The following is a 27601-nucleotide window of genomic DNA, read 5'->3' as shown; positions in this document are numbered from 1 at the left end:
AGGGAGAGAGGGGGGGAAACAGAAAGAGAGAAAATGGAGGTAGTGATTATTAAACAACTGATCTGACCTGTTATAGAAATACTAGATAGTGACAACATGCCCTGATCTGACCTGTTACATAAATAATAGACAGTGACAACGGGTCTTGATCTGACCTGTTACATAAATACTAGACAGAGTCAACGGGCCCTGATCTGACCTGTTACATAAATAATAGAGAGAGACAACGGGCCCTGATCTGACCTGTTACATAAATACTAGACAGAGACAACGGGCCCTGATCTGACCTGTTACATAAATACTACACAGAGACAACGCCCCTGATCTGAGCTGTTACATAAATACTAGACAGAGACAACAGGTCCTGATCTGACCTGTTACATAAATACTAGACAGAGACAACGGGCCCTGATCTGACCTGTTACATAAATACTAGACAGAGTCAACGGGTCCTGATCTGACCTGTTACAGAAATACTAGACAGAGACAACGGGCCCTGATCTGACCTGTTACATAAACACTAGACAGAGACAACGGGCCCTGATCTGACCTGTTACATAAATACTAGACAGAGACAACGGGCCCTGATCTGACCTGTTACATAAATACTAGACAGAGACAACGGGCACTGATCTGACCTGTTACATAAATACTAGACAGAGTCAACGGGCACTGATCTGACCTGTTACATAAATACTAGACAGCGACAACGGGCCCTGATCTGACCTGTTACATAAATACTAGACAGAGACAACGGGCCCTGATCTGACCTGTTACATAAATACTAGACAGAGACAACGGGCCCTGATCTGACCTGTTACATAAATACTAGATAGAGACAACGGGCCCTGATCTGACCTGTTACATAAATACTAGACAGAGACAACGGGCCCTGATCTGACCTGTTACATAAATACTAGACAGAGACAACGGGCCCTGATCTGACCTGTTACATAAATCCTAGACAGAGACAACGGGCACTGATCTGACCTGTTACATAAATACTAGACAGAGACAACGGGCCCTAATCTGACCTGTTACATAAATACTAGACAGAGACAACGGGCACTCATCTGACCTGTTACATAAATACTAGATAGAGACAACAGGCTCTGATCTGTTACATAAATACTAGACAGAGACAACAGGCCCTGGCATGACCTGTTACATGAATACTAGACAGACACAAAGAGCCCTGATCTGACCTGTTACATAAATACTAGACAGAGACAACGGGCCCTGATCTGACCTGTTATATAAATACTAGACAGAGACAACGGGCCCTGATCTGACCTGTTACATAAATACTAGACAGAGACAACGGGCACTGATCTGACCTGTTACATAAATACTAGACAGAGACAACGGGCCCTGATATGACCTGTTACATAAATACTAGACAGAGACAACGGGCACTGATCTGACCTGTTACATAAATACTAGACAGAGACAACGGGCCCTGATCTGACCTGTTACATAAATACTAGACAGAGACAATGGGCCCTGATCTGACCTGTTACATAAATACTAGAGAGAGTCAACGGGCCCTGATCTGACCTGTTACATAAATACTAGACAGAGACAACGGGCACTGAACTGACCTGTTACATAAATACTAGACAGAGACAACGGGCCCTGATCTGACCTGTTACATAAATACTAGACAGAGACAACGGGCCCTGATCTGACCTGTTACATAAATACTAGACAGAGTCAACGGGCCCTGATCTGACCTGTTACATAAATACTAGACAGAGACAACGGGCCCTGATCTGACCTGTTACATAAATACTAGACAGAGACAACGGGCCCTGATCTGACCTGTTACATAAATACTAGACAGAGTCAACGGGCCCTGATCTGACCTGTTACATAAATACTAGACAGAGACAACGGGCACTGATCTGACCTGTTACATAAATACTAGACAGAGACAACGGGCCCTGATCTGACCTGTTACATAAATACTAGACAGAGACAACGGGCCCTGATCTGACCTGTTACATAAATACTAGACAGAGTCAACGGGCCCTGACCTGACCTGTTACATAAATACTAGACAGAGACAACGGGCCCTGATCTGACCTGTTACATAAATACTAGACAGAGACAACGGGCCCTGATCTGACCTGTTACATAAATACTAGACAGAGTCAACGGGCCCTGATCTGACCTGTTACATAAATACTAGACAGAGACAACGGGCCCTGATCTGACCTGTTACATACATACTAGACAGAGACAACGGGCCCTGATCTGACCTGTTACATAAATACTAGACAGAGTCAACGGGCCCTGATCTGACCTGTTACATAAATACTAGACAGAGACAACGGGCCCTGATCTGACCTGTTACATAAATACTAGACAGAGACAATGGGCCCTGATCTGACCTGTTACATAAATACTAGACAGAGTCAACGGGCCCTGATCTGACCTGTTACATAAATACTAGACAGAGACAACGGGCCCTGATCTGACCTGTTACATAAATACTAGACAGAGACAACGGGCCCTGATCTGACCTGTTACATAAATACTAGACAGAGACAACGGGCCCTGATCTGACCTGTTACATAAATACTAGACAGAGACAACGGGCCCTGATCTGACCTGTTACATAAATACTAGACAGAGTCAACGGGCCCTGATCTGACCTGTTACATAAATACTAGACAGAGACAACGGGCACTGATCTGACCTGTTACATAAATACTAGACAGAGACAACGGGCCCTGATCTGACCTGTTACATAAATACTAGAGAGAGACAACGGGTCCTGATCTGACCTGTTACATAAATACTAGACAGAGTCAACGGGCCCTGATCTGACCTGTTACATAAATACTAGACAGAGACAACGGGCCCTGATCTGACCTGTTACATAAACACTAGACAGAGACAACGGGCCCTGATCTGACCTGTTACATAAATACTAGAGAGAGACAATGGGTCCTGATCTGACCTATTACATAAATACTAGACAGAGACAACGGGCCCTGATCTGACCTGTTACATAAATACTAGACAGAGACAACGGGCCCTGATCTGACCTGTTACATAAATCCTAGACAGAGACAACGGGCACTGATCTGACCTGTTACATAAATACTAGACAGAGACAACGGGCCCTAATCTGACCTGTTACATAAATACTAGACAGAGACAACGGGCACTCATCTGACCTGTTACATAAATACTAGATAGAGACAACAGGCTCTGATCTGTTACATAAATACTAGACAGAGACAACAGGCCCTGGCATGACCTGTTACATGAATACTAGACAGACACAAAGAGCCCTGATCTGACCTGTTACATAAATACTAGACAGAGACAACGGGCCCTGATCTGACCTGTTATATAAATACTAGACAGAGACAACGGGCCCTGATCTGACCTGTTACATAAATACTAGACAGAGACAACGGGCACTGATCTGACCTGTTACATAAATACTAGACAGAGACAACGGGCCCTGATATGACCTGTTACATAAATACTAGACAGAGTCAACGGATCCTGATCTGACCTGTTACATAAATACTAGACAGAGACAACGGGCACTGATCTGACCTGTTACATAAATACTAGACAGAGACAACGGGCCCTGATCTGACCTGTTACATAAATACTAGACAGAGACAATGGGCCCTGATCTGACCTGTTACATAAATACTAGAGAGAGTCAACGGGCCCTGATCTGACCTGTTACATAAATACTAGACAGAGACAACGGGCACTGATCTGACCTGTTACATAAATACTAGACAGAGACAACGGGCCCTGATCTGACCTGTTACATAAATACTAGACAGAGACAACGGGCCCTGATCTGACCTGTTACATAAATACTAGACAGAGTCAACGGGCCCTGATCTGACCTGTTACATAAATACTAGACAGAGACAACGGGCCCTGATCTGACCTGTTACATAAATACTAGACAGAGACAACGGGCCCTGATCTGACCTGTTACATAAATACTAGACAGAGTCAACGGGCCCTGATCTGACCTGTTACATAAATACTAGACAGAGACAACGGGCACTGATCTGACCTGTTACATAAATACTAGACAGAGACAACGGGCCCTGATCTGACCTGTTACATAAATACTAGACAGAGACAACGGGCCCTGATCTGACCTGTTACATAAATACTAGACAGAGTCAACGGGCCCTGACCTGACCTGTTACATAAATACTAGACAGAGACAACGGGCCCTGATCTGACCTGTTACATAAATACTAGACAGAGACAACGGGCCCTGATCTGACCTGTTACATAAATACTAGACAGAGTCAACGGGCCCTGATCTGACCTGTTACATAAATACTAGACAGAGACAACGGGCACTGATCTGACCTGTTACATAAATACTAGACAGAGACAACGGGCCCTGATCTGACCTGTTACATAAATACTAGAGAGAGACAACGGGTCCTGATCTGACCTGTTACATAAATACTAGACAGAGTCAACGGGCCCTGATCTGACCTGTTACATAAATACTAGACAGAGACAACGGGCCCTGATCTGACCTGTTACATAAACACTAGACAGAGACAACGGGCCCTGATCTGACCTGTTACATAAATACTAGAGAGAGACAACGGGTCCTGATCTGACCTGTTACATAAATACTAGACAGAGTCAACGGGCCCTGATCTGACCTGTTACATAAATACTAGACAGAGTCAACGGGCCCTGATCTGACCTGTTACATAAATACTAGACAGAGACAACGGGCACTGATCTGACCTGTTACATAAATACTAGACAGAGACAACGGGCCCTGATCTGACCTGTTACATAAATACTAGACAGAGTCAACGGGCCCTGATCTGACCTGTTACATAAATACTAGACAGAGACAACGGGCCCTGATCTGACCTGTTACATAAATACTAGACAGAGACAACGGGCCCTGATCTGACCTGTTACATAAATACTAGACAGAGTCAACGGGCCCTGATCTGACCTGTTACATAAATACTAGACAGAGACAACGGGCACTGATCTGACCTGTTACATAAATACTAGACAGAGACAACGGGCCCTGATCTGACCTGTTACATAAATACTAGACAGAGACAACGGGCCCTGATCTGACCTGTTACATAAATACTAGACAGAGACAACGGGCCCTGATCTGACCTGTTACATAAATACTAGACAGAGACAACGGGCCCTGATCTGACCTGTTACATAAATACTAGACAGAGTCAACGGGCCCTGATCTGACCTGTTACATAAATACTAGACAGAGACAACGGGCCCTGATCTGACCTGTTACATACATACTAGACAGAGACAACGGGCCCTGATCTGACCTGTTACATAAATACTAGACAGAGTCAACGGGCCCTGATCTGACCTGTTACATAAATACTAGACAGAGACAACGGGCCCTGATCTGACCTGTTACATAAATACTAGACAGAGACAATGGGCCCTGATCTGACCTGTTACATAAATACTAGACAGAGTCAACGGGCCCTGATCTGACCTGTTACATAAATACTAGACAGAGTCAACGGGCCCTGATCTGACCTGTTACATAAATACTAGACAGAGACAACGGGCACTGATCTGACCTGTTACATAAATACTAGACAGAGACAACGGGCCCTGATCTGACCTGTTACATAAATACTAGAGAGAGACAACGGGTCCTGATCTGACCTGTTACATAAATACTAGACAGAGTCAACGGGCCCTGATCTGACCTGTTACATAAATACTAGACAGAGACAACGGGCCCTGATCTGACCTGTTACATAAACACTAGACAGAGACAACGGGCCCTGATCTGACCTGTTACATAAATACTAGAGAGAGACAACGGGTCCTGATCTGACCTGTTACATAAATACTAGACAGAGTCAACGGGCCCTGATCTGACCTGTTACATAAATACTAGACAGAGTCAACGGGCCCTGATCTGACCTGTTACATAAATACTAGACAGAGACAACGGGCCCTGATCTGACCTGTTACATAAATACTAGACAGAGTCAACGGGCCCTGATCTGACCTGTTACATAAATACTAGACAGAGACAACAGGCCCTGATCTGACCTGTTACATAAATACTAGACAGAGACAACGGGCCCTGATCTGACCTGTTACATAAATACTAGACAGAGTCAACGGGCCCTGATCTGACCTGTTACATAAATACTAGACAGAGACAACGGGCACTGATCTGACCTGTTACATAAATACTAGACAGAGACAACGGGCCCTGATCTGACCTGTTACATAAATCCTAGACAGAGACAACGGGCACTGATCTGACCTGTTACATAAATACTAGACAGAGACAACGGGCCCTAATCTGACCTGTTACATAAATACTAGACAGAGACAACGGGCACTCATCTGACCTGTTACATAAATACTAGATAGAGACAACAGGCTCTGATCTGTTACATAAATACTAGACAGAGACAACAGGCCCTGGCATGACCTGTTACATGAATACTAGACAGACACAAAGAGCCCTGATCTGACCTGTTACATAAATACTAGACAGAGACAACGGGCCCTGATCTGACCTGTTATATAAATACTAGACAGAGACAACGGGCCCTGATCTGACCTGTTACATAAATACTAGACAGAGACAACGGGCACTGATCTGACCTGTTACATAAATACTAGACAGAGACAACGGGCCCTGATATGACCTGTTACATAAATACTAGACAGAGTCAACGGGCCCTGATCTGACCTGTTACATAAATACTAGACAGAGACAACGGGCACTGATCTGACCTGTTACATAAATACTAGACAGAGACAACGGGCCCTGATCTGACCTGTTACATAAATACTAGACAGAGACAATGGGCCCTGTTCTGACCTGTTACATAAATACTAGAGAGAGTCAACGGGCCCTGATCTGACCTGTTACATGAATACTAGACAGAGACAACGGGCACTGATCTGACCTGTTACATAAATACTAGACAGAGACAACGGGCCCTGATCTGACCTGTTACATAAATACTAGACAGAGACAACGGGCCCTGATCTGACCTGTTACATAATGTCACGATCGTCGAAAGGATGAGACCAAAGCGCAGCGTGTTGAGCGAACATCGTAGACTTTAATTATAAAGAAACCACGATCGAAAACAATAAACCAAAATAGACGAAAGTGAAGTTCAATGCTGAATACAACAAACAGCCACACGGAAACAAAAACCCACAAACAAAGGTGAAACCACACAGATTAAATATGGCTCCCAATCAGAGATAACGAGCCGAACAGCTGACACTCGTTACCTCCGATTGGGAGTCATATGCCCAATAAACAACAAAACCAAACATAGAAAATGAACAACCAGATCCCACATAGAAATACACCCAAAAGAAAATGACAACCCTGGCTCACAACAAAGAGTCCCGGAGCCAGAACGTCACAGTACCCCCCCCTAAAGGCGCGGACTGCGACCGCGCCTCACAACCCCACAATAGGGGAGGGCTGGGTGGGTGTTGCTCCCCGGAGGCGGTTCCGGCTCCGGGCTTGACCACCACCCCACTATAGTTCCTACCCGCTTTCTTAACCTCCTCCCAATGACCACCCTCCACTTAAACCCACCTGGATTAATGGGCAGCACCGGACTAAGAGGCAGCACCAGGCTAAAGGACAGCACCGGACTAAGGGGCAGCACTGGACTAAGGGGCAGCACTGGACTAAGGGGCAGCACTGGACTAAATGGCGGATCCTGGCTGGCTGGCTCTGGCGGATCCTGGCTGGACGGCTCATGGCTGGCTGACGGATCTGGCTGCTCATGGCTGGCTGACGGATCTGGCGGCTCATGGCTGGCTGACGGATCTGGCCACTCATGGCTGGCGGAAGGCTCTGGCTGATCCCGTCTGGCGGAAGGCTCTGGCTGCTCCTGTCTGGCGGAAGGCTCTGGCTGATCCGGTCTGACGGAAGGCTCTGGCTGCTCCTGTCTGGCGGAAGGCTCTGGCTGATCCTGTCTGGCGGAAGGCTCTGGCTGATCCTGTCTGGCGGAAGGCTCTGGCTGATCCTGTCTGGCGAAGAGCTCTAGCGGCTCCGGTCTGGCGGACGGCTCTGAAGGCTCATGGCAGACGGGCGGCTTTGCAGGCTCAGTACAGACGGGCAGTTCAGACGGCGTTGGGCAGACGGACAGTTCAGACGGCGTTGGGCAGACGGGCAGTTCAGACGGCGTTGGGCAGACGGGCAGTTCAGACGGCGTTGGGCAGACAGACAGTTCAGGCGCCGTTGTGCAGACGGGCAGTTCAAGCGCCGTTGGGCAGACGGGCAGTTCAAGCGCCGTTGGGCAGACGGGCAGTTCAGGCGCCGTTGGGCAGACGGCAGACTCTGGCCGTCTGAGGCGCACCGTAGACCTGATGCGTGGTGCCGGAACTGGAGGTACCGGGCTGAGGACACGCATCTCAGGGCTAGTGCGGGGAGAAGCAACAGGGCATGCAGGACCCTGGGGACGCACATAAGTCCTAGTGCGTGGTGCCGGAACTGGTGGTCCCGGGCTGAGGACACGCATCTCAGGGCTAGTGCGGGGAGCAGCAACAGGGCATGCAGGACCCTGGGGACGCACATAAGTCCTAGTGCGTGGTGCCGGAACTGGTGGTCCCGGGCTGAGGACACGCATCTCAGGGCTAGTGCGGGGAGCAGCAACAGGACGCACAGGACTCTGGGAACACACAGGAGGCTCGGTGCGTGGTGTAGGCACTGGTGGTACTGGGCTGGAGCGGGGAGGCGGCGCCGGAAATACCGGACCGTGCAGGCGTACTGGCTCCCTTGAGCACTGAGCCTGCCCAACCTTACCTGGTTGTATGCTCCCCGTCGCCCGACCAGTACGGGAAGGAGGAATAACCCGCACCGGGCTAAGTAGGCGAACCGGGGAAACCATACGTAGGGCTGGTGCCATGTAAGCCGGCCCGAGGAGACGCACTGGTGGCCTGCTGCGTGGGGCCGGCCTCATGACATCCGGCTCAACACTCAATCTAGCCCGGCCGATACGAGGAGCTGGAATGTACCGCACCGGGCTATGCCTGCGTACAGGAGACACCATGCGCTCTACTGCGTAACATGGTGTCTGCCCGTACTCCCGCTCTCCACGGTTAGTCCAGGGAGTAGGCGCAGGTCTCCTACCTGACTTCGCCACACTCCCTTTTAGCCCCCCCCCAAGAAATTTTTGGGGAGTAACCACGGGCTTCCAGCCTCGACTCCGCGCTGCCTCCTCATACCACCTCCTCTCGGCTGCAGCTGCCTCCAGCTCTTCACGAGGGCGGTGGTACTCCTCCGGTTGTGCCCAAGGACCCTTTCCAGCCCGTATCTCCTCCCATGTCCAAAAGTCCTTAGGAGGCTCCCATAAATCCTGCGTAGGTAGGTCCTGTTGCCGCTTGTTACGCCGCTTGGTCCTCTTGTGGTGGGTTTTTCTGTCACGATCGTCGAAAGGATGAGACCAAAGCGCAGCGTGTTGAGCGAACATCGTAGACTTTAATTATAAAGAAACCACGATCGAAAACAATAAACCAAAATAGACGAAAGTGAAGTTCAATGCTGAATACAACAAACAGCCACACGGAAACAAAAACCCACAAACAAAGGTGAAACCACACAGATTAAATATGGCTCCCAATCAGAGATAACGAGCCGAACAGCTGACACTCGTTACCTCCGATTGGGAGTCATATGCCCAATAAACAACAAAACCAAACATAGAAAATGAACAACCAGATCCCACATAGAAATACACCCAAAAGAAAATGACAACCCTGGCTCACAACAAAGAGTCCCGGAGCCAGAACGTCACACATAAATACTAGACAGAGTCAACGGGCCCTGATCTGACCTGTTACATAAATACTAGACAGAGACAACGGGCCCTGATCTGACCTGTTACATAAATACTAGACAGAGACAACGGGCCCTGATCTGACCTGTTACATAAATACTAGACAGAGTCAACGGGCCCTGATCTGACCTGTTACATAAATACTAGACAGAGACAACGGGCACTGATCTGATCTGTTACATAAATACTAGACAGAGACAACGGGCCCTGATCTGACCTGTTACATAAATACTAGACAGAGACAACGGGCCCTGATCTGACCTGTTACATAAATACTAGACAGAGTCAACGGGCCCTGACCTGACCTGTTACATAAATACTAGACAGAGACAACGGGCCCTGATCTGACCTGTTACATAAATACTAGACAGAGACAACGGGCCCTGATCTGACCTGTTACATAAATACTAGACAGAGTCAACGGGCCCTGATCTGACCTGTTACATAAATACTAGACAGAGACAACGGGCCCTGATCTGACCTGTTACATACATACTAGACAGAGACAACGGGCCCTGATCTGACCTGTTACATAAATACTAGACAGAGTCAACGGGCCCTGATCTGACCTGTTACATAAATACTAGACAGAGACAACGGGCCCTGATCTGACCTGTTACATAAATACTAGACAGAGACAATGGGCCCTGATCTGACCTGTTACATAAATACTAGACAGAGTCAACGGGCCCTGATCTGACCTGTTACATAAATACTAGACAGAGACAACGGGCCCTGATCTGACCTGTTACATAAATACTAGACAGAGACAACGGGCCCTGATCTGACCTGTTACATAAATACTAGACAGAGACAACGGGCCCTGATCTGACCTGTTACATAAATACTAGACAGAGACAACGGGCCCTGATCTGACCTGTTACATAAATACTAGACAGAGTCAACGGGCCCTGATCTGACCTGTTACATAAATACTAGACAGAGACAACGGGCACTGATCTGACCTGTTACATAAACACTAGACAGAGACAACGGGCCCTGATCTGACCTGTTACATAAATACTAGAGAGAGACAACGGGTCCTGATCTGACCTGTTACATAAACACTAGACAGAGACAACGGGCCCTGATCTGACCTGTTACATAAATACTAGAGAGAGACAACGGGTCCTGATCTGACCTGTTACATAAATACTAGACAGAGACAACGGGCCCTGATCTGACCTGTTACATAAATACTAGACAGAGACAACGGGCCCTGATCTGACCTGTTACATAAATACTAGACAGAGACAACGGGCCCTGATCTGACCTGTTACATAAATACTAGACAGAGACAACGGGCCCTGATCTGACCTGTTACATAAATACTAGACAGAGTCAACGGGCCCTGATCTGACCTGTTACATAAATACTAGACAGAGACAACGGGCCCTGATCTGACCTGTTACATACATACTAGACAGAGACAACGGGCCCTGATCTGACCTGTTACATAAATACTAGACAGAGTCAACGGGCCCTGATCTGACCTGTTACATAAATACTAGACAGAGACAACGGGCCCTGATCTGACCTGTTACATAAATACTAGACAGAGACAATGGGCCCTGATCTGACCTGTTACATAAATACTAGACAGAGTCAACGGGCCCTGATCTGACCTGTTACATAAATACTAGACAGAGTCAACGGGCCCTGATCTGACCTGTTACATAAATACTAGACAGAGACAACGGGCACTGATCTGACCTGTTACATAAATACTAGACAGAGACAACGGGCCCTGATCTGACCTGTTACATAAATACTAGAGAGAGACAACGGGTCCTGATCTGACCTGTTACATAAATACTAGACAGAGTCAACGGGCCCTGATCTGACCTGTTACATAAATACTAGACAGAGACAACGGGCCCTGATCTGACCTGTTACATAAACACTAGACAGAGACAACGGGCCCTGATCTGACCTGTTACATAAATACTAGAGAGAGACAACGGGTCCTGATCTGACCTGTTACATAAATACTAGACAGAGTCAACGGGCCCTGATCTGACCTGTTACATAAATACTAGACAGAGTCAACGGGCCCTGATCTGACCTGTTACATAAATACTAGACAGAGACAACGGGCCCTGATCTGACCTGTTACATAAATACTAGACAGAGTCAACGGGCCCTGATCTGACCTGTTACATAAATACTAGACAGAGACAACAGGCCCTGATCTGACCTGTTACATAAATACTAGACAGAGACAACGGGCCCTGATCTGACCTGTTACATAAATACTAGACAGAGTCAACGGGCCCTGATCTGACCTGTTACATAAATACTAGACAGAGACAACGGGCACTGATCTGACCTGTTACATAAATACTAGACAGAGACAACGGGCCCTGATCTGACCTGTTACATAAATACTAGACAGAGACAACGGGCCCTGATCTGACCTGTTACATAAATACTAGACAGAGACAACGGGCCCTGATCTGACCTGTTACATAAATACTAGACAGAGACAACGGGCCCTGATCTGACCTGTTACATAAATACTAGACAGAGACAACGGGCCCTGATCTGACCTGTTACATAAATACTAGACAGAGTCAACGGGCCCTGATCTGACCTGTTACATAAATACTAGACAGAGACAACGGGCACTGATCTGACCTGTTACATAAACACTAGACAGAGACAACGGGCCCTGATCTGACCTGTTACATAAATACTAGAGAGAGACAACGGGTCCTGATCTGACCTGTTACATAAACACTAGACAGAGACAACGGGCCCTGATCTGACCTGTTACATAAATACTAGAGAGAGACAACGGGTCCTGATCTGACCTGTTACATAAATACTAGACAGAGACAACGGGCCCTGATCTGACCTGTTACATAAATACTAGACAGAGACAACGGGCCCTGATCTGACCTGTTACATAAATACTAGACAGAGACAACGGGCCCTGATCTGACCTGTTACATAAATACTAGACAGAGACAACGGGCCCTGATCTGACCTGTTACATAAATACTAGACAGAGTCAACGGGCCCTGATCTGACCTGTTACATAAATACTAGACAGAGACAACGGGCCCTGATCTGACCTGTTACATACATACTAGACAGAGACAACGGGCCCTGATCTGACCTGTTACATAAATACTAGACAGAGTCAACGGGCCCTGATCTGACCTGTTACATAAATACTAGACAGAGACAACGGGCCCTGATCTGACCTGTTACATAAATACTAGACAGAGACAATGGGCCCTGATCTGACCTGTTACATAAATACTAGACAGAGTCAACGGGCCCTGATCTGACCTGTTACATAAATACTAGACAGAGTCAACGGGCCCTGATCTGACCTGTTACATAAATACTAGACAGAGACAACGGGCACTGATCTGACCTGTTACATAAATACTAGACAGAGACAACGGGCCCTGATCTGACCTGTTACATAAATACTAGAGAGAGACAACGGGTCCTGATCTGACCTGTTACATAAATACTAGACAGAGTCAACGGGCCCTGATCTGACCTGTTACATAAATACTAGACAGAGACAACGGGCCCTGATCTGACCTGTTACATAAACACTAGACAGAGACAACGGGCCCTGATCTGACCTGTTACATAAATACTAGAGAGAGACAACGGGTCCTGATCTGACCTGTTACATAAATACTAGACAGAGTCAACGGGCCCTGATCTGACCTGTTACATAAATACTAGACAGAGTCAACGGGCCCTGATCTGACCTGTTACATAAATACTAGACAGAGACAACGGGCCCTGATCTGACCTGTTACATAAATACTAGACAGAGTCAACGGGCCCTGATCTGACCTGTTACATAAATACTAGACAGAGACAACAGGCCCTGATCTGACCTGTTACATAAATACTAGACAGAGACAACGGGCCCTGATCTGACCTGTTACATAAATACTAGACAGAGTCAACGGGCCCTGATCTGACCTGTTACATAAATACTAGACAGAGACAACGGGCACTGATCTGACCTGTTACATAAATACTAGACAGAGACAACGGGCCCTGATCTGACCTGTTACATAAATACTAGACAGAGACAACGGGCCCTGATCTGACCTGTTACATAAATACTAGACAGAGACAACGGGCCCTGATCTGACCTGTTACATAAATACTAGACAGAGACAACGGGCCCTGATCTGACCTGTTACATAAATACTAGACAGAGTCAACGGGCCCTGATCTGACCTGTTACATAAATACTAGACAGAGACAACGGGCCCTGATCTGACCTGTTACATACATACTAGACAGAGACAACGGGCCCTGATCTGACCTGTTACATAAATACTAGACAGAGTCAACGGGCCCTGATCTGACCTGTTACATAAATACTAGACAGAGACAACGGGCCCTGATCTGACCTGTTACATAAATACTAGACAGAGACAATGGGCCCTGATCTGACCTGTTACATAAATACTAGACAGAGTCAACGGGCCCTGATCTGACCTGTTACATAAATACTAGACAGAGACAACGGGCCCTGATCTGACCTGTTACATAAATACTAGACAGAGACAACGGGCCCTGATCTGACCTGTTACATAAATACTAGACAGAGACAACGGGCCCTGATCTGACCTGTTACATAAATACTAGACAGAGACAACGGGCCCTGATCTGACCTGTTACATAAATACTAGACAGAGTCAACGGGCCCTGATCTGACCTGTTACATAAATACTAGAGAGAGACAACGGGTCCTGATCTGACCTGTTACATAAATACTAGACAGAGTCAACGGGCCCTGATCTGACCTGTTACATAAATACTAGACAGAGTCAACGGGCCCTGATCTGACCTGTTACATAAATACTAGACAGAGACAACGGGCACTGATCTGACCTGTTACATAAATACTAGACAGAGACAACGGGCCCTGATCTGACCTGTTACATAAATACTAGACAGAGTCAACGGGCCCTGATCTGACCTGTTACATAAATACTAGACAGAGACAACAGGCCCTGATCTGACCTGTTACATAAATACTAGACAGAGACAACGGGCCCTGATCTGACCTGTTACATAAATACTAGACAGAGTCAACGGGCCCTGATCTGACCTGTTACATAAATACTAGACAGAGACAACGGGCACTGATCTGACCTGTTACATAAATACTAGACAGAGACAACGGGCCCTGATCTGACCTGTTACATAAATACTAGACAGAGACAACGGGCCCTGATCTGACCTGTTACATAAATACTAGACAGAGACAACGGGCCCTGATCTGACCTGTTACATAAATACTAGACAGAGACAACGGGCCCTGATCTGACCTGTTACATAAATACTAGACAGAGTCAACGGGCCCTGATCTGACCTGTTACATAAATACTAGACAGAGACAACGGGCCCTGATCTGACCTGTTACATACATACTAGACAGAGACAACGGGCCCTGATCTGACCTGTTACATAAATACTAGACAGAGTCAACGGGCCCTGATCTGACCTGTTACATAAATACTAGACAGAGACAACGGGCCCTGATCTGACCTGTTACATAAATACTAGACAGAGACAATGGGCCCTGATCTGACCTGTTACATAAATACTAGACAGAGTCAACGGGCCCTGATCTGACCTGTTACATAAATACTAGACAGAGTCAACGGGCCCTGATCTGACCTGTTACATAAATACTAGACAGAGACAACGGGCACTGATCTGACCTGTTACATAAATACTAGACAGAGACAACGGGCCCTGATCTGACCTGTTACATAAATACTAGAGAGAGACAACGGGTCCTGATCTGACCTGTTACATAAATACTAGACAGAGTCAACGGGCCCTGATCTGACCTGTTACATAAATACTAGACAGAGACAACGGGCCCTGATCTGACCTGTTACATAAACACTAGACAGAGACAACGGGCCCTGATCTGACCTGTTACATAAATACTAGAGAGAGACAACGGGTCCTGATCTGACCTGTTACATAAATACTAGACAGAGTCAACGGGCCCTGATCTGACCTGTTACATAAATACTAGACAGAGTCAACGGGCCCTGATCTGACCTGTTACATAAATACTAGACAGAGACAACGGGCCCTGATCTGACCTGTTACATAAATACTAGACAGAGTCAACGGGCCCTGATCTGACCTGTTACATAAATACTAGACAGAGACAACAGGCCCTGATCTGACCTGTTACATAAATACTAGACAGAGACAACGGGCCCTGATCTGACCTGTTACATAAATACTAGACAGAGTCAACGGGCCCTGATCTGACCTGTTACATAAATACTAGACAGAGACAACGGGCACTGATCTGACCTGTTACATAAATACTAGACAGAGACAACGGGCCCTGATCTGACCTGTTACATAAATACTAGACAGAGACAACGGGCCCTGATCTGACCTGTTACATAAATACTAGACAGAGACAACGGGCCCTGATCTGACCTGTTACATAAATACTAGACAGAGACAACGGGCCCTGATCTGACCTGTTACATAAATACTAGACAGAGTCAACGGGCCCTGATCTGACCTGTTACATAAATACTAGACAGAGACAACGGGCCCTGATCTGACCTGTTACATACATACTAGACAGAGACAACGGGCCCTGATCTGACCTGTTACATAAATACTAGACAGAGTCAACGGGCCCTGATCTGACCTGTTACATAAATACTAGACAGAGACAACGGGCCCTGATCTGACCTGTTACATAAATACTAGACAGAGACAATGGGCCCTGATCTGACCTGTTACATAAATACTAGACAGAGTCAACGGGCCCTGATCTGACCTGTTACATAAATACTAGACAGAGACAACGGGCCCTGATCTGACCTGTTACATAAATACTAGACAGAGACAACGGGCCCTGATCTGACCTGTTACATAAATACTAGACAGAGACAACGGGCCCTGATCTGACCTGTTACATAAATACTAGACAGAGACAACGGGCCCTGATCTGACCTGTTACATAAATACTAGATAGAGTCAACGGGCCCTGATCTGACCTGTTACATAAATACTAGACAGAGTCAACGAACCCTGATCTGACCTGTTACATAAATACTACACAGAGACAACGGGCCCTGATCTGACCTGTTACATAAATACTACACAGAGACAACGGGCCCTGATCTGACCTGTTACATAAATACTAGACAGAGTCAACGGGCCCTGATCTGACCTGTTACATAAATACTAGACAGAGACAACGGGCCCTGATCTGACCTGTTACATAAATACTAGACAGAGTCAACGGGCCCTGATCTGACCTGTTACATAAATACTAGACAGAGACAACGGGCACTGATCTGACCTGTTACATAAATACTAGACAGAGACAACGGGCACTGATCTGACCTGTTACATAAACACTAGACAGAGACAACGGGCCCTGATCTGACCTGTTACATAAATACTAGAGAGAGACAACGGGTCCTGATCTGACCTGTTACATAAACACTAGACAGAGACAACGGGCCCTGATCTGACCTGTTACATAAATACTAGAGAGAGACAACGGGTCCTGATCTGACCTGTTACATAAATACTAGACAGAGACAACGGGCCCTGATCTGACCTGTTACATAAATACTAGACAGAGACAACGGGCCCTGATCTGACCTGTTACATAAATACTAGACAGAGACAACGGGCCCTGATCTGACCTGTTACATAAATACTAGACAGAGACAACGGGCCCTGATCTGACCTGTTACATAAATACTAGACAGAGTCAACGGGCCCTGATCTGACCTGTTACATAAATACTAGACAGAGACAACGGGCCCTGATCTGACCTGTTACATACATACTAGACAGAGACAACGGGCCCTGATCTGACCTGTTACATAAATACTAGACAGAGTCAACGGGCCCTGATCTGACCTGTTACATAAATACTAGACAGAGACAACGGGCCCTGATCTGACCTGTTACATAAATACTAGACAGAGACAATGGGCCCTGATCTGACCTGTTACATAAATACCAGACAGAGTCAACGGGCCCTGATCTGACCTGTTACATAAATACTAGACAGAGTCAACGGGCCCTGATCTGACCTGTTACATAAATACTAGACAGAGACAACGGGCACTGATCTGACCTGTTACATAAATACTAGACAGAGACAACGGGCCCTGATCTGACCTGTTACATAAATACTAGAGAGAGACAACGGGTCCTGATCTGACCTGTTACATAAATACTAGACAGAGTCAACGGGCCCTGATCTGACCTGTTACATAAATACTAGACAGAGACAACGGGCCCTGATCTGACCTGTTACATAAACACTAGACAGAGACAACGGGCCCTGATCTGACCTGTTACATAAATACTAGAGAGAGACAACGGGTCCTGATCTGACCTGTTACATAAATACTAGACAGAGTCAACGGGCCCTGATCTGACCTGTTACATAAATACTAGACAGAGTCAACGGGCCCTGATCTGACCTGTTACATAAATACTAGACAGAGACAACGGGCCCTGATCTGACCTGTTACATAAATACTAGACAGAGTCAACGGGCCCTGATCTGACCTGTTACATAAATACTAGACAGAGACAACAGGCCCTGATCTGACCTGTTACATAAATACTAGACAGAGACAACGGGCCCTGATCTGACCTGTTACATAAATACTAGACAGAGTCAACGGGCCCTGATCTGACCTGTTACATAAATACTAGACAGAGACAACGGGCACTGATCTGACCTGTTACATAAATACTAGACAGAGACAACGGGCCCTGATCTGACCTGTTACATAAATACTAGACAGAGACAACGGGCCCTGATCTGACCTGTTACATAAATACTAGACAGAGACAACGGGCCCTGATCTGACCTGTTACATAAATACTAGACAGAGACAACGGGCCCTGATCTGACCTGTTACATAAATACTAGACAGAGTCAACGGGCCCTGATCTGACCTGTTACATAAATACTAGACAGAGACAACGGGCCCTGATCTGACCTGTTACATACATACTAGACAGAGACAACGGGCCCTGATCTGACCTGTTACATAAATACTAGACAGAGTCAACGGGCCCTGATCTGACCTGTTACATAAATACTAGACAGAGACAACGGGCCCTGATCTGACCTGTTACATAAATACTAGACAGAGACAATGGGCCCTGATCTGACCTGTTACATAAATACTAGACAGAGTCAACGGGCCCTGATCTGACCTGTTACATAAATACTAGACAGAGACAACGGGCCCTGATCTGACCTGTTACATAAATACTAGACAGAGACAACGGGCCCTGATCTGACCTGTTACATAAATACTAGACAGAGACAACGGGCCCTGATCTGACCTGTTACATAAATACTAGACAGAGACAACGGGCCCTGATCTGACCTGTTACATAAATACTAGACAGAGTCAACGGGCCCTGATCTGACCTGTTACATAAATACTAGAGAGAGACAACGGGTCCTGATCTGACCTGTTACATAAATACTAGACAGAGTCAACGGGCCCTGATCTGACCTGTTACATAAATACTAGACAGAGTCAACGGGCCCTGATCTGACCTGTTACATAAATACTAGACAGAGACAACGGGCACTGATCTGACCTGTTACATAAATACTAGACAGAGACAACGGGCCCTGATCTGACCTGTTACATAAATACTAGACAGAGTCAACGGGCCCTGATCTGACCTGTTACATAAATACTAGACAGAGACAACAGGCCCTGATCTGACCTGTTACATAAATACTAGACAGAGACAACGGGCCCTGATCTGACCTGTTACATAAATACTAGACAGAGTCAACGGGCCCTGATCTGACCTGTTACATAAATACTAGACAGAGACAACGGGCACTGATCTGACCTGTTACATAAATACTAGACAGAGACAACGGGCCCTGATCTGACCTGTTACATAAATACTAGACAGAGACAACGGGCCCTGATCTGACCTGTTACATAAATACTAGACAGAGACAACGGGCCCTGATCTGACCTGTTACATAAATACTAGACAGAGACAACGGGCCCTGATCTGACCTGTTACATAAATACTAGACAGAGTCAACGGGCCCTGATCTGACCTGTTACATAAATACTAGACAGAGACAACGGGCCCTGATCTGACCTGTTACATACATACTAGACAGAGACAACGGGCCCTGATCTGACCTGTTACATAAATACTAGACAGAGTCAACGGGCCCTGATCTGACCTGTTACATAAATACTAGACAGAGACAACGGGCCCTGATCTGACCTGTTACATAAATACTAGACAGAGACAATGGGCCCTGATCTGACCTGTTACATAAATACTAGACAGAGTCAACGGGCCCTGATCTGACCTGTTACATAAATACTAGACAGAGTCAACGGGCCCTGATCTGACCTGTTACATAAATACTAGACAGAGACAACGGGCACTGATCTGACCTGTTACATAAATACTAGACAGAGACAACGGGCCCTGATCTGACCTGTTACATAAATACTAGAGAGAGACAACGGGTCCTGATCTGACCTGTTACATAAATACTAGACAGAGTCAACGGGCCCTGATCTGACCTGTTACATAAATACTAGACAGAGACAACGGGCCCTGATCTGACCTGTTACATAAACACTAGACAGAGACAACGGGCCCTGATCTGACCTGTTACATAAATACTAGAGAGAGACAACGGGTCCTGATCTGACCTGTTACATAAATACTAGACAGAGTCAACGGGCCCTGATCTGACCTGTTACATAAATACTAGACAGAGTCAACGGGCCCTGATCTGACCTGTTACATAAATACTAGACAGAGACAACGGGCCCTGATCTGACCTGTTACATAAATACTAGACAGAGTCAACGGGCCCTGATCTGACCTGTTACATAAATACTAGACAGAGACAACAGGCCCTGATCTGACCTGTTACATAAATACTAGACAGAGACAACGGGCCCTGATCTGACCTGTTACATAAATACTAGACAGAGTCAACGGGCCCTGATCTGACCTGTTACATAAATACTAGACAGAGACAACGGGCACTGATCTGACCTGTTACATAAATACTAGACAGAGACAACGGGCCCTGATCTGACCTGTTACATAAATACTAGACAGAGACAACGGGCCCTGATCTGACCTGTTACATAAATACTAGACAGAGACAACGGGCCCTGATCTGACCTGTTACATAAATACTAGACAGAGACAACGGGCCCTGATCTGACCTGTTACATAAATACTAGACAGAGTCAACGGGCCCTGATCTGACCTGTTACATAAATACTAGACAGAGACAACGGGCCCTGATCTGACCTGTTACATACATACTAGACAGAGACAACGGGCCCTGATCTGACCTGTTACATAAATACTAGACAGAGTCAACGGGCCCTGATCTGACCTGTTACATAAATACTAGACAGAGACAACGGGCCCTGATCTGACCTGTTACATAAATACTAGACAGAGACAATGGGCCCTGATCTGACCTGTTACATAAATACTAGACAGAGTCAACGGGCCCTGATCTGACCTGTTACATAAATACTAGACAGAGACAACGGGCCCTGATCTGACCTGTTACATAAATACTAGACAGAGACAACGGGCCCTGATCTGACCTGTTACATAAATACTAGACAGAGACAACGGGCCCTGATCTGACCTGTTACATAAATACTAGACAGAGACAACGGGCCCTGATCTGACCTGTTACATAAATACTAGATAGAGTCAACGGGCCCTGATCTGACCTGTTACATAAATACTAGACAGAGTCAACGAACCCTGATCTGACCTGTTACATAAATACTACACAGAGACAACGGGCCCTGATCTGACCTGTTACATAAATACTACACAGAGACAACGGGCCCTGATCTGACCTGTTACATAAATACTAGACAGAGTCAACGGGCCCTGATCTGACCTGTTACATAAATACTAGACAGAGACAACGGGCCCTGATCTGACCTGTTACATAAATACTAGACAGAGTCAACGGGCCCTGATCTGACCTGTTACATAAATACTAGACAGAGACAACGGGCACTGATCTGACCTGTTACATAAATACTAGACAGAGACAACGGGCCCTGATCTGACCTGTTACATAAATACTAGAGAGAGACAACGGGTCCTGATCTGACCTGTTACATAAATACTAGACAGAGTCAACGGGCCCTGATCTGACCTGTTACATAAATACTAGACAGAGACAACGGGCCCTGATCTGACCTGTTACATAAACACTAGACAGAGACAACGGGCCCTGCTCTGACCTGTTACATAAATACTAGAGAGAGACAACGGGTCCTGATCTGACCTGTTACATAAATACTAGACAGAGTCAACGGGCCCTGATCTGACCTGTTACATAAATACTAGACAGAGTCAACGGGCCCTGATCTGACCTGTTAGATAAATACTAGACAGAGACAACGGGCACTGATCTGACCTGTTACATAAATACTAGACAGAGACAACGGGCCCTGATCTGACCTGTTACATAAATACTAGACAGAGTCAACGGGCCCTGATCTGACCTGTTACATAAATACTAGACAGAGACAACAGGCCCTGATCTGACCTGTTACATAAATACTAGACAGAGACAACGGGCCCTGATCTGACCTGTTACATAAATACTAGACAGAGTCAACGGGCCCTGATCTGACCTGTTACATAAATACTAGACAGAGACAACGGGCACTGATCTGACCTGTTACATAAATACTAGACAGAGACAACGGGCCCTGATCTGACCTGTTACATAAATACTAGACAGAGACAACGGGCCCTGATCTGACCTGTTACATAAATACTAGACAGAGACAACGGGCCCTGATCTGACCTGTTACATAAATACTAGACAGAGACAACGGGCCCTGATCTGACCTGTTACATAAATACTAGACAGAGTCAACGGGCCCTGATCTGACCTGTTACATAAATACTAGACAGAGACAACGGGCCCTGATCTGACCTGTTACATACATACTAGACAGAGACAACGGGCCCTGATCTGACCTGTTACATAAATACTAGACAGAGTCAACGGGCCCTGATCTGACCTGTTACATAAATACTAGACAGAGACAACGGGCCCTGATCTGACCTGTTACATAAATACTAGACAGAGACAATGGGCCCTGATCTGACCTGTTACATAAATACTAGACAGAGTCAACGGGCCCTGATCTGACCTGTTACATAAATACTAGACAGAGACAACGGGCCCTGATCTGACCTGTTACATAAATACTAGACAGAGACAACGGGCCCTGATCTGACCTGTTACATAAATACTAGACAGAGACAACGGGCCCTGATCTGACCTGTTACATAAATACTAGACAGAGACAACGGGCCCTGATCTGACCTGTTACATAAATACTAGACAGAGTCAACGGGCCCTGATCTGACCTGTTACATAAATACTAGACAGAGACAACGGGCACTGATCTGACCTGTTACATAAATACTAGACAGAGACAACGGGCCCTGATCTGACCTGTTACATAAATACTAGAGAGAGACAACGGGTCCTGATCTGACCTGTTACATAAATACTAGACAGAGTCAACGGGCCCTGATCTGACCTGTTACATAAATACTAGACAGAGACAACGGGCCCTGATCTGACCTGTTACATAAACACTAGACAGAGACAACGGGCCCTGATCTGACCTGTTACATAAATACTAGAGAGAGACAATGGGTCCTGATCTGACCTATTACATAAATACTAGACAGAGTCAACGGGCCCTGATCTGACCTGTTACATAAATACTAGACAGAGACAACGGGCCCTGATCTGACCTGTTACATAAATACTAGACAGAGACAACGGGCACTGATCTGACCTGTTACATAAATACTAGAGAGAGACAACGGGTCCTGATCTGACCTGTTACATAAATACTAGACAGAGTCAACGGGCCCTGATCTGACCTGTTACATAAATACTAGACAGAGACAACGGGCCCTGATCTGACCTGTTACATAAATACTAGACAGAGACAACGGGCCCTGATCTGACCTGTTACATAAATACTAGAGAGAGACAACGGGCCCTGATCTGACCTGTTACATAAATACTAGACAGAGACAACGGGCCCTGATCTGACCTGTTACATAAATACTAGACAGAGACAACGGGCCCTGATCTGACCTGTTACATAAATACTAGACAGAGACAACGGGCCCTGATCTGACCTGTTACATAAATACTAGATAGAGTCAACGGGCCCTGATCTGACCTGTTACATAAATACTAGACAGAGTCAACGAACCCTGATCTGACCTGTTACATAAATACTACACAGAGACAACGGGCCCTGATCTGACCTGTTACATAAATACTAGACAGAGTCAACGGGCCCTGATCTGACCTGTTACATAAATACTAGACAGAGACAACGGGCCCTGATCTGACCTGTTACATAAATACTAGACAGAGTCAACGGGCCCTGATCTGACCTGTTACATAAATACTAGACAGAGACAACGGGCCCTGATCTGACCTGTTACATAAATACTAGAGAGAGACAACGGGTCCTGATCTGACCTGTTACATAAATACTAGACAGAGTCAACGGGCCCTGATCTGACCTGTTACATAAATACTAGACAGAAACAACGGGTCCTGATCTGACCTGGTACATAAACACTAGACAGAGACAACGGGTCCTGATCTGACCTGTTACATAAATACTAGACAGAGTCAACGGGCCCTGATCTGACCTGTTACATAAATACTAGACAGAGACAACGGGCCCTGATCTGACCTGTTACATAAATACTAGACAGAGACAACGGGCCCTGATCTGACCTGTTACATAAATACTAGAGAGAGACAACGGGCCCTGATCTGACCTGTTACATAAATACTAGACAGAGACAACGGGCCCTGATCTGACCTGTTACATAAATACTAGACAGAGTCAACGGGCCCTGATCTGACCTGTTACATAAATACTAGACAGAGTCAACGGGCCCTGATCTGACCTGTTACATAAATACTAGACAGAGACAACGGGCCCTGATCTGACCTGTTACATAAATACAAGAGAGAGACAACGGGTCCTGATCTGACCTGTTACATAAATACTAGACAGAGTCAACGGGCCCTGATCTGACCTGTTACATAAATACTAGACAGAAACAACGGGCCCTGATCTGACCTGGTACATAAACACTAGACAGAGACAACGGGTCCTGATCTGACCTGTTACATAAATACTAGACAGAGTCAACGGGCCCTGATCTGACCTGTTACATAAATACTAGACAGAGACAACGGGCCCTGATCTGACCTGTTACATAAATACTAGACAGAGACAACGGGCCCTGATCTGACCTGTTACATAAATACTAGAGAGAGACAACGGGCCCTGATCTGACCTGTTACATAAATACTAGAGAGAGACAACGGGCCCTGATCTGACCTGTTACATAAATACTAGACAGAGTCAACGGGCCCTGATCTGACCTGTTACATAAATACTAGACAGAGTCAACGGGCCCTGATCTGACCTGTTACATAAATACTAGACAGAGACAACGGGCCCTGATCTGACCTGTTACATAAATACTAGACAGAGACAACGGGCCCTGATCTGACCTGTTACATAAATACTAGACAGAGACAACGGGCCCTGATCTGACCTGTTACATAAATACTAGACAGAGACAACGGGCCCTGATCTGACCTGTTACATAAATACTAGACAGAGTCAACGGGCCCTGATCTAACCTGTTACATAAATACTAGACAGAGTCAACGGGCCCTGATCTGACCTGTTACATAAATACTAGACAGAGTCAACGGGCCCTGATCTGACCTGTTACATAAATACTAGACAGAGACAACGGGCCCTGATCTGACCTGTTACATTAATACTAGACAGAGACAACGGGCCCTGATCTGACCTGTTACATAAATACTAGACAGAGACAACGGGCCCTGATCTGACCTGTTACATAAATACTAGACAGAGACAACGGGCCCTGATCTGACCTGTTACATAAATACTAGACAGAGACAACGGGCCCTGATCTGACCTGTTACATAAATACTAGACAGAGACAACGGGCCCTGTGTGTGTCTTCTCAACCTGCAACAGGACCGGAATGAATGAACCAAGTTATTCCTCCTATTGTTTTCTCACAACTTACTGGTGCAGCTCTCTCTCACACACACACACACACACACACACACACACACACACACACACACACACACACACACACACACACACACACACACACACACTACCTTGATGTAGCCTCTATGGGCCAGTGTGTTCATCAGAAGGTGGCTCCAGGAGTCTTCTACCAGCAGGTCTGACAGAAACCGCAGAGGAGCTGCATTCACCTCCTGAAGACTGACACACACACACACACTTTAATAAAACATACACTTATATACAAGTAAACAGACAGATTTTACAGTCAACATCGAATAGCTGTCCAGCAGACATGATCTCACCCAATCACGTAGAGGTCTGTGGCGGGCTGGGCTTCCAGCTGCAGCAAGGAAGTGACATCACCAGGAGGCTCTGCTGTCGCCACATTCCATGTGACCATGTGCAGCCTATCAGAAACAAGCAGGAAGTAGAGAGAGAGAAATAATAAACAAACTGTGTATTTTCAGAAGAAAGGTTATTTGCAGAACCCAGCTTTAGAACACAGCCTTAGAACCCAGCCTTGATACTTAAAACTACTAAGGTACTTGGTGTGTGTGTCTCTCTCTCTCTCTGGGTGTGTGTATGTGTGTGCTTCCCTCTGGGTGTGTGCGTGTGCTTCCCTCTGGGTGTGTGTGTGTGTGTGCTTCCCTCTGGGTGTGTGTGAGTGTGTGCTTCCCTCTGGGTGTGTGTATGTGTGTGCTTCCCTCTGGGTGTGTGTGTGTGCTTCCCTCTGGGTGTGTGCGTGTCTGTGTGAACCTGAAGGTGTCTCTGGGGCTGATGCGTCCACAGAGCTGAAAGGCTTCATCCAGAGTGCGGGACACTTCCTCGTTAGCCTCATCATCAGAGCTCAGGTCCTCCACACAGTTCAGCAGCTGGGACAGCCGCTGTCGGAGCAGCAGTCTGCCCTTTGACCCCTGGGACGCCGTGCTGGAGGTGCTGTCTGACCTCACACGACCCCCGACCCCCGACCCTACCCCGTCAGAGACACACAGTGCATCCATCGCCATTTTCATTGACTCAGACATAGCTAGATCTGACTGTAAGTGTGTTTCTCTCTCTCTGAGTGATAGCAGGCAGAGAGGTTGGTTGGTGAGATGGAGGGATACAGTCGGCAGAACAAGAGAAAGAAGGGAAGAGAAAAGTCTTCCAGCTCTGATAGATTGTTTAGATTCCTTGCTCTTCTCTGATTGGTCCAGTCCAGAGGTCTCCAGCTGCTGGACTGTTAGCGTCAAGTTAAACCAACGGCGTGGGTTGGGTCCACTCAGACCAGCGTCTTTCTCTTCAGGTCCTCTTTGGATCGTTCACAGAACCCAGTCTGTGATTCTCTGCTTCTTGTTGATTGGCTTGCTAGTGGATTCCTCCTGGCAGTAAACTGTCAGTCTCAGTTGGAGGTTCGAATCTTCTGAGATGATCTAATCTGGGTTGTCTTTCAGTAGATCCAGGAGATCCTCCCTCAGAACAGTTGGCCTTGTTCCAGAATGAACTGCACAGCCTTTATGTCCTGTCCTCTGTCCT

General features: G+C 46.5%; 1 protein-coding gene across 1 annotated transcript in view; it reads right to left on the bottom strand.

Moving 5' to 3' along the window:
* Positions 1-27093, bottom strand: part of LOC311113926 (inositol polyphosphate 5-phosphatase K-like) — a gene marked incomplete at both ends in the record, with an annotated part of 78486 nt that extends 51393 nt beyond the window's left edge. The window contains 3 exons of the mRNA XM_084189201.1: positions 26176-26284; positions 26389-26493; positions 26843-27093. Of these exons, the coding sequence (XP_084045327.1) occupies positions 26176-26284; positions 26389-26493; positions 26843-27093 (465 nt within the window). The remainder of the gene's footprint in view (positions 1-26175; positions 26285-26388; positions 26494-26842) is intronic.
* Positions 27094-27601: the final 508 nt, after the last annotated feature.

Source organism: Coregonus lavaretus (assembly GCF_964263955.1).
Source record: "Coregonus lavaretus genome assembly, contig: HAP1_SCAFFOLD_274, whole genome shotgun sequence".
Classification (NCBI taxonomy): domain Eukaryota; kingdom Metazoa; phylum Chordata; class Actinopteri; order Salmoniformes; family Salmonidae; genus Coregonus; species Coregonus lavaretus.
Note: the sequence above shows the minus strand (reverse complement) of the source record. Positions and strands in the feature narration are given on the sequence as shown.